This window comes from Festucalex cinctus, chromosome 1 (assembly GCF_051991245.1).
Source record: "Festucalex cinctus isolate MCC-2025b chromosome 1, RoL_Fcin_1.0, whole genome shotgun sequence".
Taxonomy (NCBI): Eukaryota; Metazoa; Chordata; class Actinopteri; order Syngnathiformes; family Syngnathidae; genus Festucalex; species Festucalex cinctus.
The window spans coordinates 506723-520815 of NC_135411.1; the positions used below are offsets into that span (position 1 = coordinate 506723).

The 14093-nt window shown below is 47.3% G+C and overlaps 1 protein-coding gene across 1 annotated transcript in view; it reads right to left on the reverse strand.

The window, feature by feature from the left end:
* Positions 1-600: 600 nt before the first annotated feature.
* Positions 601-14093, reverse strand: part of LOC144009737 (uncharacterized) — a 29179-nt gene continuing 15686 nt past the window's right edge. The window contains exon 3 of the mRNA XM_077509625.1: positions 601-2072. Coding sequence (XP_077365751.1) covers positions 1083-2072 — 990 coding nt within the window. The 3' untranslated portion in view covers positions 601-1082. The remainder of the gene's footprint in view (positions 2073-14093) is intronic.

Consider the following 14093-nt stretch of genomic DNA (forward strand, 5'->3'; position numbering starts at 1 on the left):
GTGCATCGTTGGCCGCTGACAGGTGCGGGCCGTGAGTGCCCCCGGCAGCATCTTCAGCCGAGGCAGGCAACACGCTTCTGCGGGCGCCGGAGTCACAAAGGAATTTGAGTCTGGAGAGGGTGTCCATGATAAACAGCAGTCGGCACTGTGCGCCCCCACTCACAGCTGCAACTGAGTGGAGGCGTTGCCGTTTTCCGACGCAACAAAGGAGCAAGGGGCGCGGCACCTCTTCGCCTTGGTTCCAAAACGTGCGTGAAAATAGCATAAGCCAGGGGCTGATCGGCCATCCACGGCAGCGCGTACCTTATGAGGTGCAGTTGCGGCCGCCGGGACTGGGAAGGCGAAAATTGTTACATAGAAAGATAAAATGTGCAAAATGCACGAGCATATGGCGTGTTAGCTCGCATGGAGCTGTGGTGGTTTGATCTCAGGTTGAGTTAGCAACAAAAAAAGAAAAAAAAAAAAAAAAAAAAGTAGGACTTTTGCGTCAATCATTTCAGTGATAACACTGTTCAACAAAAATTTTTAATCGCAGATGGCTTTGTGTGTCTGAACGTATTCTCGACGCTTATTTGGGGAAAATTGCAAGGTGGCTTTATTTCTATTTCATACACAAGGCAACTCAATGTGCTTCACACAAGCAAATACACAACACCTACAAACATCAACAAACAACCATTAACATTTAGAAGCAAACAAAAATAACTTCCTAAATTACGTACAAAAAAAACATACATTGACATTTAAACACATTAACAGCAAACATTTAATATTTACAGGTTGAGTAGTTTTGAAAGCATTACATTTACACTTTTAAGATTCACTGACACTTTTACAGCACACCAGTCTCACTTCCCTTCATTTTTTGAAGCTTCAAAGATGGCTGCTATTGTCACAAGCAGACTCGTGTCTCTCAGCAAGCTTTTTAGAAGAGAATCTTTTAGCACAAACACTGCAACTGAATGGTTCCTTCGCACCATGTGTTCTTGTGTGCTGTCTTAAATTTGACGTGGAAGAGAAGCTTTTTCCACAATCTGAGCAGGAATACGGTTTCTCTCCAGTGTGTGTTTTTGCATGTGCTGTTAAAGAATTGGTGGAAGCAAAGCTTTCCACAAATTTTGTGCATGAATATGGTTTCTGTCCCGTGTGTGTGTTCTTATTTCAGACTTGGCAGGGAAGCTTTTGCCACAGGCTGAGCAAGAAAAAGGTTTTTCCCCAGTGTGTGTTCTTGAATGTAATGTTAAATGTGACTTCTGAGAGAAGCTTTTGCCACAGTGGGTACAAGCAAAAAGTTTTTTTCCAGTGTGTCTTCTTGTATGTATCGTTAAGTCTGACTTCGAAGAGAAGCTTTTACAACAGTCTGAGCAAGAAAAAGGTTTCTCGCCACTATGGATTCTTGTATGTGTTGTTAAAGCTGACTTCTGAGAGAAGCTTTTGCCACAATCTAAACAAGAAAAAGGTTTTTCCCCAGTGTGTCTTCTTGTATGTGTTGTTAAAGCAGACTTCCGAAAGAAGTTTTTGCCACAATCTAAACAAGAAAAAGGTTTTTCCCCAGTGTGTCTTCTTGTATGTGTTGTTAAATCTGACTTCCAAAAAAAGTTTTTGCCACAATCTAAACAAGAAAAAGGTTTTTCCCCAGTGTGTCTTCTTGTATGTGTTGTTAAATCTGACTTCCAAAAGAAGTTTTTGCCACAATCTGAGCAAGAAAAAGGTTCCTCGCCAGCGTGTCTTCTTGTATGTATTGTGAAATCTGACTTCCAAGAGAAGCTTTTGCCACAATCTAAACAAGAAAAAGGTTTTTCCCCAGTGTGTCTTCTTTTATGCCTTGTTAAAGCTGACTTCCGAGAGAAGCTTTTGCCACAATCTAAACAAGAAAAAGGTTTTTCCCCAGTGTGTCTTCTTGTATGTGTTGTTAAAGCTGACTTCTGAGAGAAACTTTTGCCACAGTCTGAGCAAGAAAAAGGTTTCTCGCCACTATGGATTCTTTTATGTGTTGTTAAATGTGACTTCCAAGAGAAGCTTTTGCCACAATCTAAACAAGAAAAAGGTTTTTCCCCAGTGTGTCTTCTCAAGTGAATTTTCAAACTTCCTTTTGAACTCAATGTTTTCCCACAGTGAGAACATTCGCAGGATTTGTCGTCAGTGTGACACGACCTATCATCAGCAGCATGTTCATCATTACCATCCAGATTATCATCATTATCATTATCATCATCATCATAAGAAGAAAGGGACCTTATGTCATCACTTTTTGCTTTTGATGATCCCCAGTGGTCTGCATCACTTTCTGGAATCATGTTTTGAGGATTTAAGATCCTGTTTGGAGGCTCCGCCCCTCTGCCCTCCTCACTCTCACCCTTGACTTCATCTTCACTCTTTAAAGGGGCGAAGGTCATTGGTGACTTGGTGACGTCATCCTCAACCTCCTCCTCTTTGACACGAACGGGCTTTTCTTCCTCTTCGATGTAAGGATGTTCTTCCTCCTCTTTAACATTCGGAGGCTTCATGTCCTCTTGGTCAGGACGAAGATATTTCTCAGCGACGTCTGCAGGACACAAGAAGACAAACACACATTTGGGTTGGTCAAGTCAAATTTCCAGCGTGAGATGATGTGCATTATTGTTTCTACAGTGCACCTCGACTTGGGGCCACCGCACACTCGGATTGGCCCATCCAAAAAACAAAAAGAAAAAGGAAAAAAAGTATTGGCCTTGTTAAAAATCTGACAGCCGATATAAGGTCAAATCTAAAACCATTTTAATCTCTCTATTGATTGAAGTCGACTAACTTTTACATAGAAAATTAAAACTCCTATTTGTAACCATAGTTAGGCTGGAAGACCCCTACTTCCACATGATTCATCCCATTCTCATCTTTCCAATTTAAACATATTCCAAATATTCACGCCTTACCCACAATTCACTATTTTGTACCCTACGCCTGCCCTCAGCGGCAGCCATCTTGGCCAATTGATTTGGTACACCAGGGATTCTCGCCAGGAAATGCCCCGGCTTGAATAGGAAGTGACCTGATTTCAACAGGAAATGACTTGTTTTCAACAGGAATGACCTGGAAGTGACCTGATTTCAATAGGAAGTGACCTGTTGATTTGAATAGGAAGTTACCCAGAAATGGCCAAAAATCAACAGGAAGTGACCTGATTTCAACAGGAAATGACCCGGAAATGGCCTAAAATCAACAGAAAGTGACCCAGAAGTGGCATCAAATCAACAGGAAGCAACACGATTTCAACAGGAAGTGACCTGATTTCAATAGGAAGTGACCCGGAAATGGCATAAAATGAACAGGAAGTGACCCAGAAGTGGCTTCAAATCAACAGTAAGTGACACAATTTCAACAGAAAGTGACCTGATTTCAATAGGAAATGACCTGAAATCAACAGGAAGTGACACAATTTCAACAGAAAGTGACCTGCTTTCAATAGGAAGTGACCTGAAATCAACAGGAACTGACTTGTTTTCAACAGGAAGTGACCCAGAAGTGAACTGATTTCAATAGGAAGTGACCTGTTGATTTGAACAGGAAGTTACCCAGAAATGGCCAAAAATCAACAGGAAGTGACCTTATTTCAACAGGAAATCACTCGGAAATGGCCTAAAATCAACAGAAAGTGACCCAGAAGTGGCATCAAATCAACAGGAAGCAACACGATTTCAACAGGAAGTGACCTGATTTCAATAGGAAGTGAGCAGGAAATGGCATAAAATGAACAGGAAGTGACTCAGAAGTGGCTTTAAATCAACAGGAAGTGACACAATTTCAACAGGAAGTGACACAATTTCAACAGAAAGTGACCTGATTTCAATAGGAAGTGACCTGAAATCAACAGGAACTGACATGTTTTCAACAGGAAGTGACCCGGAAGTGACCTGATTTCAATAGGAAGTGACCTGGAAGCGACTTAGAATCAACAGGAAGTGGCCCGATTTCAACAGAAATTGACCTATCAATAGGAAGTAGCCCAATTTCAACAGGAAGTGACCTATCAATAGGAAGTAGTCCAATTTCAACAGGAAGTGGCCCGATTTCAACAGGAAGTGACCTACCAATAGGAAGTAGTCCAATTTCAACAGGAAGTGGCCCGATTTCAACAGGAGGTGACCTATCAATAGGAAGTAGTCCAATTTCAACAGGAAGTGACCTGATTTCAACAGAAAGTGAGCCTTACTCCAGTCCTCAATCTTTCCTCCATTAATTAATTCACTCATTAATTTACCTTAATTAAGCGCAACCGCTTCATTCCATTTTCATGTGTCGTCTTGTGCGCAGTTCGCATATATGCCCATATGAACTCGGCCCTTATGTGCAAAACGGAATCGATTGTCATTGACTCCCGTCTTCGTGAATGTTACAGTTGCAACCAGTGATATTTTTGTCGCCAAAATATTTACATGATAATTTTCGTGACTAATTGTTTTTCCCGACGAAAATTAAATGAAAACTAAAATAGAAGCCATTCATTCAGACAATAACTATGATTAAAATTGACTGACAATTTCGTCAATGACTAAAATGAAAATGAAAACAACACGGTCGTGAAAATTCACACAATCCAATCAGAATGAATGAGAAAAGAACCACTCAAAAAATGTTGTGTTCACTGCACTTTAACTCAACTCAACTTTATTTATAAAGCGCTCTAAGAACAGGCATTGCTGTATACAAAGTGTTGTACATAAACATAAATTGTGCAGCTGTAAGATTAATCTCAAGCAATTTAAATTATGCACTTTTTCTTATTCAGGTGAAAAGTTACATTATTGTCAGTTGAACATGATTCATTGAAACAATAAAGACACCATTGTATGAAATGTGTCTTGCGTGTTAAACTAAAGTCACAAATAGGTGTGCTATAATTTTCTGCATAAAAGTTTAAACGTATGCTGAAGGAAAATAGACTAAACTGTGAATTTAGTCGACTAAAATTGGATCAAAACTAAAATACAATCAGAAGACTAAATTATGACTCAAACTTGTTAATTTTAGTCAAAAGACTATAACTAAAACTAAATTAAAATTTCTTGTCAAAATTAACACCGGTTGCAACAGCAGTGGAATGTAATAATGCAGTAATCATGACAAAACTGTGACTGTTTTGTAAAAAAAAAAAAAAAAATGTATGTGGGAAACAGGGCTATGTATACCGACAAAAAAATAATTTGTAGTATTGTACCACCGTTTTAATACAGTCTTATTGTGCACCTAAGTGTTCTTAAAATAGCACACGTCTTGTCAGATACATTGGTATGACTGTCTCATGACTGTATAATCGGCCCCTGTCCGGAATCAACTGTTGCGGGTGAGAGAGAGAGAGACGCGAGGGGGGGGGAGTGCGCATGCGGGAGAGAGAGCGGAAGGGTGGGAGTGGACGGGCGAGATAGAAGCGTGGTTAGAGGGAGAGATGACAGAAAGTGTGTGAAAACGGAGAATAAAAAGACAACTACAGTGCGACCCTCTGTCTCCCGGTGCCTCCTTACGCGACGTGTGACGGGAGTTACCCCCGGAGGCGACTCCGGCCCAGGAGGAAAATCCTCCCCTGTGTCTCCTGACCACGGTCGGGAGACTGAGCAGGAAAAGGTGTAACATTGGCGACCACGAAGGGACTCTCTTTCACGTTGTCAAGAGGAGGGTGAGCACCGAGAAATACGAACATAAAAGTAGTGGATCAACAACGTCCATTAGCCGTAGCTAAGCTAACTCACGATGGCTGCCGCTCGCCAACCCCGTGAAAAGTTTGGACTGGGAGCTAACTACCCGTGTGTACTACCGGATGATGTCCCCAAAAGTGCTGAGTGGATTAAAGGAGCTAACCAAGACAAGCCTGTGGCAAGATGTGAACATTATAACCCATTTTTGTGTGATGCAAGTTGTGCAAGCACGTGTGTTAATGGGGAGGAATTGCTCACCCCGCCACAGCTTTCCCGGACAAATCCCTTTATTGATGACGACTGTTGCCGCCTCCACAGCACGAACAGTATGCATGATTATTCAGCCCCCACCCCACAAGCAAAAACAATATACTCTAACCCATTCGTCTCTGCTCACTTGGGAAGTTTTGTACATAGCACACCAGCCCCCAACAAGTTTATGGAATGCGAACAGATTAATGCAGTGGACCGTCAGGAAAACCTAGCATGCCCTCAGTGTCATTCTGGGCAAGGTCGGACCCATAAGTCGTTTCGTCAGCCCAGATCAGATAGTGACGACGATGATGATCCCAGAGAAAGGATCCCCACTTTACTTCCTGGCCAGTATGACGGCAGCACCCCATGGAGAGAATTTCTGCACAGGTTCGAGAGCTGTGCCGAGGCAAATTATTGGTCGGAAAAGACAATGACAACACAGTTGAAATTCTGTTTGGTTGGAGCAGCAGGCGCCATCGTCCACCGTAACCCGCGCTCAGGGAAGTGGGATTATCGCCGCCTGGTGGATGAGCTCGAAACAGCATACGGCCCCTCTTCTGATCATGCAGCTGCAGTCGCTGTAGAACTCCGGCAGCGGGTGCGTAAACAGGGGGAGGCCCTGCATGTGTTCAGGGATGACATTTATGGAAGGATAGCTGTAGCTTATGGTGACAAGGCAGAAACTGAGCAAGATTCCATTGCTGTTGAAGTGTTCACAAATGGTTTAGGTGATGCTGAAATGGTCCAGAAGCTGTTGGAGAAAAGGCCGGTAACACTAGCTCATGCATATGAAATAGCTCGCCAACATGAGACCACCAAAAGGGCTGCGTCGTATGTCACCAACGCCATGCAGTTGGGAGCACGTTACGCTGCTGGATGTCGACCCCGGGCTGCTGTCGTCCGGGAGAAGGAGGAGCCCCTCACTGAAGCTCTATCTAACACCAGCCTCTCACCCAGTAAATTCATCCAAAACATGCCCTCGATGCCGGACCAACGCAAAGACTTGAAAAAGAGTGGTGTTCGCTGCCACAACTGTCAAGGCTGGGGCCATATTCAAAAACAGTGTCCCTCTCCTCGGAAAACCACCAAGACTTCAACTTTGGGCAGCAACTCGGGTGACAGACCTGCCTCGACCATGGCCAACAAGGAAATGTGCATCGCCGTACACCTCTACGAATTAAAAGTAGGCGCCGTTTTGGACAGTGGGGCCCGAAGAAGCGTGCTGCCGCTGCACTATTATAACGCCATCCACCCGGACGTGAGGCCACCTTTGCAACCATCGGCTGTCGAGACTCTGGTGGGGGTGGGGCCAGGAGAAGTGCCCGTGTTGGGTGAGGCTCAGGTACCCATTGAGATCAGCAACCGTCAGGTGACCGTTGACTTCGTAGTGGCTGACATATCTGGCAACGAAGTGCTGCTAGGGCATCCATTTCTCGCTGGAGCCGAAGCTCGCCTCGATTTCGGCCGACGCCGCATTGTCCTGTTCAGCGAGGAAGTACCCTACTACCAAGCTGAAGGCCGCCCAAAGTCACGGGCGGTGAGAGTATCCAGAACTGTTGTTGTTGAACCGGGGCAGGAGTTTATGGTGAAGGGTGATGTAAATTTAGGGGTGGTGACCTTAGACAACATGATGCTCAGTCCTACAAAAGGCTTTGTTGAGAAACACAAAGTCCTCGTTGCCAGAGTCCTGATCCATGCACAGCCTTCCAAGACCGTCCCCATTCGACTATTCAATCCGGGCAACAAATCTGTAACTATTAAAGAAGGATCCATTGCCGGGCTCCTACAACCAGCTGAGGTCGTGCAACCTCCCAGTGGACACCCAGCCAGGGACACACCCACTAGCCCACTTGTGGTCCCTCACCATCTGCAAGAGCTCTATGCCCAGAGTGCCACGGACCTCGATGACTGTGATCAGCCGCAACTTAAGCGTCTGCTGTGCACTTATGGACATGTGTTTTCCACAGGGCCCACCGACCTAGGCCGAACTAGTCTTGTCCAACACGACATCGTGACTCGTCCTGGAGCTCCAGTCAAACAGCCGCCCAGGAGGATGGCTGGAGAAAAACAGCAACATGCAGACCAGCAGATCCGCGACAGCCTGCAATGCGGTGTTGCTCAACAGAGCCACAGCAGCTGGGCATCGCCCATTGTTATGGTGCGTAAAAAGGATGGCACGTACCGTCTTTGCATAGACTACAGAGCCCTTAACGACCGTACCATAACTGACGCGTACCCGCTGCCCCGTATCCAGGATACGCTGGATACACTCTCCAATGCCAAATGGTTCAGCACGTTAGACCTTGCTTCGGGCTACTGGCAAGTAGAGTTGACCCCAAGAGCACGCAAAGCCGCCGCCTTTTGTACAAGGACAGGCCTCTTTGAATGGAATGTCATGCCATTCGGCCTCTGCAACGCTCCAGCGACCTTCCAGAGGCTGATGGACCGGGTGCTGGCTGGCATGCAATGGGAGACCTGCTTGGTCTATTTAGATGACATAATTGTACTGGCCAGGGACGTGGGCGAGATGCTTCAGCGTTTGAGCAAGGTGTTCGACAGACTCCAGCGTGCTAACCTGAAACTGAAACCAGCTAAGTGTTGCCTCTTCCGATGACAAGTTGCGTACCTTGGCCACATAGTATCGGAGCACGGTGTGGCCACCGACCCCAGCAAAGTCCAGAAAGTTCAGACATGGCCCACCCCGACCTCGATCCAGGAGGTCAGACGATTCATTGGTCTGGCCTCGTATTACCGTCGTTTTGTAAAAGATTTTGCTTCGATTGCTGAGCCCCTGCACAACTTGACTAAGAAGAACGCTCGCTTCCAGTGGCACACCGAACACCAAGCAGCTTTCGACGAACTTAAGTGTCGCCTCACCTCAGCACCTGTCCTTGGCTATCCTCTCGACTGTGGCGATATTATTCTGGACACTGATGCAAGTGACGCTGGTCTCGGGGCTGTACTGTCGCAAGTGCAGCAGGGCGTCGAGCGTGTGCTGGCTTATGGCAGTCGTAAGCTGGCGAAAACTGAACAAAATTACTGCACCACGAGACGTGAGCTACTGGCCATTGTGGATTTCACGTCCCATTTCCGCCAATATCTCCTGGGACGACACTTCAAGGTGCGCACGGACCACAGCAGCTTACGGTGGCTAACGAGAATGAGAGAGCCAGAGGGGCAGTTAGCTCGATGGCTCGAGAAGCTTGCTGAATACGACTTTGAAATCGTCCACCGTCCGGGTCGTGTGCACTCCAATGCAGATGGTCTCTCCAGAAGGCCCTGTCGACAATCCTGTGCGTGTAAAATACAAGAGCCCTCCTCGCACTCAAAGGACATCACTCATCGGGCAGTCCAGTGTGACTTGGACTCTGACTGCCGTTCCCCTTCGCCGAGTCCAGTGGGGGTAGAGGGACGACCCACGTCCACAGTGTTGGGTCTAGTGGGGGTAAGTCAGAGCACCCCTACACCCAACACTGAGACTTTAGATCAAAACATGAACACTAACGTGCATGTAGTTAAACTGACCGAGAGAATATACGTGACTGATACCCCTGATACTGCGTCTTTGTTTCCTGGCTGGACCATGGGAGAGCTGAGCCAAGCCCAGGACGCGGATGCCGACATTGCACCTATACGCGCCTGGATGAGGGCCAGCACCGAGCGCCCCCCTTGGACTGCAGTGGCGCCATGCAGCCCAGCCGTTAAGACGTATTGGTCGCAATGGAAACGACTCTACTTCAGAGATGGGGTCCTGGCTCGTCGCTTCTACTGCCTAGACGACACCCAATTCTACCCACAAATTCTGCTGCCACGCAGGCTACAACCTGAAGTGATGAAGCAGATGCACGACGGAGCCGTGGGTGGGCATTTTGGTGTAGAGCGGACCGTGACCAGACTGCAAACACGATACTACTGGTACCACATGCGAGAGGATGTCGCCCTCTGGTGTCAGACTTGTACCAGCTGTGCGTCGAGGGCCCGCCCACTCAAAAGGCCGCAAGCTCCAATGGGAACTGTAAGGGTGGGGGCCCCAATGGAGCGCATTGCCCTGGACATTATGGGACCACTCAATGAGACTGAGCGCGGAAACCGGTACGTGCTCGTGATACAAGACTATTTCACGAAATGGACAGAGGCGTTTCCACTCCCGGATGAACGAGCTGTGACTGTCGCCGAAGTCGTCGCATCTGAGTGGGTGTGCCGCTACGGGATACCTCACGCACTGCACAGTGACCAAGGACGCAACTTTGAATCTGAAGTGTTCCAAGGAATGTGCAGCTTGTTCGGTATCGAAAAGACTCACACGACACCGTTTAGACCACAGTCAGATGGCCAGGTGGAACGTTTTAATGCCACCCTTCAAAAGATCCTGGCCACCTCCGCAGACCGTTGCCATTGGGACTGGGATCTCATGGTCCCTTACGCCGTCATGGCCTACAGGGCGACCAAGCACAGTGCCACCGGGTTCACGCCCAATTTCATGATGTTTGGCCGAGAAGTGAGTGAACCAGTGGACCTTGTTGCAGGGCTGCCTCCCGACCCAGAGAACCAACCATCGGGTCCAGAGTACATCCAACAGATGCGCGAAAGGCTGGAGCTGGCCCATACGATCTCCCGAGAAGCTCTGGGTGAGTCGGTCACACGCGCAAAGAGACAATATGACAAGAACTGCTGCCACACCCAGTACAAGATTGGAGATCCCGTGTGGTATTTTGTGAAAGGTACCCGTCAAGTTAAGAACAGGGTGAGGAAGTTTCTCCCATCATACGAGGGGCCGTTCTTTGTCCTGGGACAATTGGACGATTTAGTGTATCGCATCCAGAAGAACCCAAGATCCAAAGTGAAAGTGGTTCATCATGATCAGCTAAAGCACTACCGCTGTCGCGAGCCCTTGGACAACGCCTGGGCTCTGGACCAAGCCTCAAGATGGAGGTCTCACCCCCAGCTGTATCCGATGGTCCATCGGACAGTGATTTAGGGTTGCGCGACTTGTTCTCGACCACGCTTGATGATGGTCCAAGCATCGTCACCTCGTCTGCGTCCGGCCCCGCTTCAGGTGTGCTCATTCCACCCACTCCTTCCCATGTTAGGCATGAGGATGGTGGGGGGGTGGTGGGTGAGTCACACCTGAGGGGTCCACAGGTTCAGCGACCGACACGCCCAAGTAGGCCACCCAACCGTTATGGCACCTGGGTCACCTAGGCAATGAAGGAGGGCACTTGATAGTTCCATGCAGTCCTTGGTTGAAATTGGTTGAAGTCATTTTTCTAGTGTTTTGTTATTACAGCACATGCTATATGGTTATGACTTTATGGTTTTGTTATTTTGTTAAAAAAAAAATATATATATAAAAATGTACTGTCAGTGTTGTCTACACGTTTGATAATATACGCTGTAATTTGCGATATATGCCGTATCCCAGGATTTGCTGGCGTTAATGCCGGTCACCTTTTGTTGATCGCCAGCGTGTGTTTTAATTTCTTTCCCCCATGGCACTCTAGTCATTGTGAATGAGTATGCGTCTTGTAGTTGAGCCTCATATTGTCACTACCTCACTGTGCCTAATGTAATGTTATCACCACTGCCCCTGTGAGTGCAATTCCTACTAGTGGGTGATTTGGTTATTGATAATGTTACTGTGCTGGAGTGGTATTATGCTACTACCATCCAGAGTGGGGGTAGTGTTGCGGGTGAGAGAGAGAGAGACGCGAGGGGGGGGGAGTGCGCATGCGGGAGAGAGAGCGGAAGGGTGGGAGTGGACGGGCGAGTTAGAAGCGTGGTTAGAGGGAGAGATGACAGAAAGTGTGTGAAAACGGAGAATAAAAAGACAACTACAGTGCGACCCTCTGTCTCCCGGTGCCTCCTTACGCGACGTGTGACGGGAGTTACCCACGGAGGCGACTCCGGCCCAGGAGGAAAATCCTCCCCTGTGTCTCCTGACCACAGTCGGGAGACTGAGCAGGAAAAGGTGTAACACAACCAATCAAATCAATTTATTTCACTCTTTAAAATAACAGTTGAATTTAATTACTGTGCACAGTAATGCGGACTGCAGTGAATTTTTTTAACGCTATATAGTAGTGCTAAGCAAGGGAGAGTAATAAGAAGTGTACAAACCTGCTGCGTGTAGCACAATTCGAGACTCCTCGCAAACGTCCAGCAGTTGAAAATGTTGCTCGTTCTCTTCTTTGACTCCAAAGAGTTCCTCCTCGTCCTTTGGTGTCGTTCTCGCCGACATTTTGGCACAATAATGCCAACAAAGTCACACTTGGTCTCTTCCTGACCACGTGTTGTGTGCTTCTCTTTGTTAGCGGCTAGCAAGCTAAGCTAAGCTAAGCTAACTAGGCCGAGAAGCATCAACGCGCACCGAGACGAGTTTAAACACACGCCGACATTTAATAAACGGTGTCGCAGACCTTCAAAATCGTGATGGGAGTCCTGTGTGTTCAGTCCAACACCAAATAAGAAAGAATGAATTAGCAGAGGACGTCTGATGAAACGCGATGTACCCGCCCGCCACGGCAGTGAGCACGTGAAGAAACGAATGGAGACGTGCGGCGAAAGTCAGGCAGGACACGCCCCCGCTGCGTTACGATTGGCTGTTGGAAATTGTCCGGGGGCTTCAGAGCAAGCATTGTCATCAAGTCATCGGCAGATGTCGCCATTTTTGCTGCAGTTGGAATCGAAAGCCTCATTCCCTTTTTCAGTGTTTTGATCCCGATACAATTGTAAAGTTTAAATGCCCGTTTAAATTTGATTTATTAAAAAGAGTTCAATTTTTTTGTGGTGAATGTGCAGTTTAAAAATTCGCCATCAAAGTTGAACAAGCATTTTGAGGTAAACTGAATGTTTATTATGAGGGATGAGATTTAACCACCAAATGTTATGAGTTTAAAGGCCCAGTCTGCCGGTTTCACGCAGGAAAATGCACTTTTTTAAATGCAGGATTTCAACAAACAAACTACTTGTCACTTTTCAGATCTGGGCTTCTCTTAATTTCTGGTGGTGATTTTGTCCTAAACCCCCACCGTCCCAGCCTGTATTTTGCAATTTTGTGTTTGGTTTGCTGCGATTGGCTGGCAACCAGTTCAGGGTGTACCCCGCCTACTGCCCAGAGCCAGCTGAGATAGGCGCCAGCCGCAACCCTTGTGAGGAATAAGCGGTCAAGAAAATGGATGGATGGATGTGTTCTGTGGAAAGACAGTGTTTACACCCCTGCAGCCAATCGCAGAGCGGGGGGTGGGGGGTCGTGGGGGGATGGGGTTGCGTGTCGTAAAAGGGGCCCGGTCGAAATTGTCGGCTGCGTGACGTCACTCCCGCGGAAATTTGAAAGCACGCACGTTTTGGTTTTTTTTTACGCACTCATTCACACATGTAAGCTTTTGTGAGTGAGTGAGAGAGTGAGTGAGTGAGTGAGTGAAAAATAATAATACGTACGTGCTGTCAAAATCCGCATGAGTGACGTCACGCAGCCGACAAATTCACTCATCTGCGTTTGCGGAGCTGGGCGAATCATTGTAAATTAACATTTTAACTTTGCCCTTTGCCTTTGTGAATACCTTCAAACAAAACTAAAACTGACACGACGAGGAGAGGTAGGACTCAGACGCAGGATAAAGGTAGGCCACAAAGGCAATAGGTTTATTTCCGGCCAACAGCTGTCTCCTCTCAACTTGAGAGGAGAAAGGGGAATCAAAAAGTGGATAACTAAAAACGCTCCACTGGGGAGGAAAAAGAAAAAACAGGCAAAAGGTACAGGGGACAACAAAAGGCGCTCCGCTAGGGAGGAAACAAGGCTCAAGGCACAAGGGGTAACTAAAGGCGCTCCGCTGTGGAGGCTAAGGCACAAAAACAAGGCAAAACAACAAGGCACCGGGAACAAGGACTCGAGGACTGTGGGACGCTTCCATGCACTGACTGTGACACTTCGGCAACGGAGGGGAGAATGCAGGTGGCTTTTATTGCTGTAGGTGATTGGTGGAAGGTGGTGATAATCATGGGCGGGGACCGGTAATTAGTGAGCGGCAGGAAGGGCAAGTGACCTGGGGTGAGAGGAGAGTTAGATTTTCAGGGTAAAACAGGAAACATGAACACTAAGATAAAAGCGTGGGCCGTCACGCCGGTGGCAGCGTGACAGTACCCCCCCCTCAATGGCCGGCTCTTGACGGC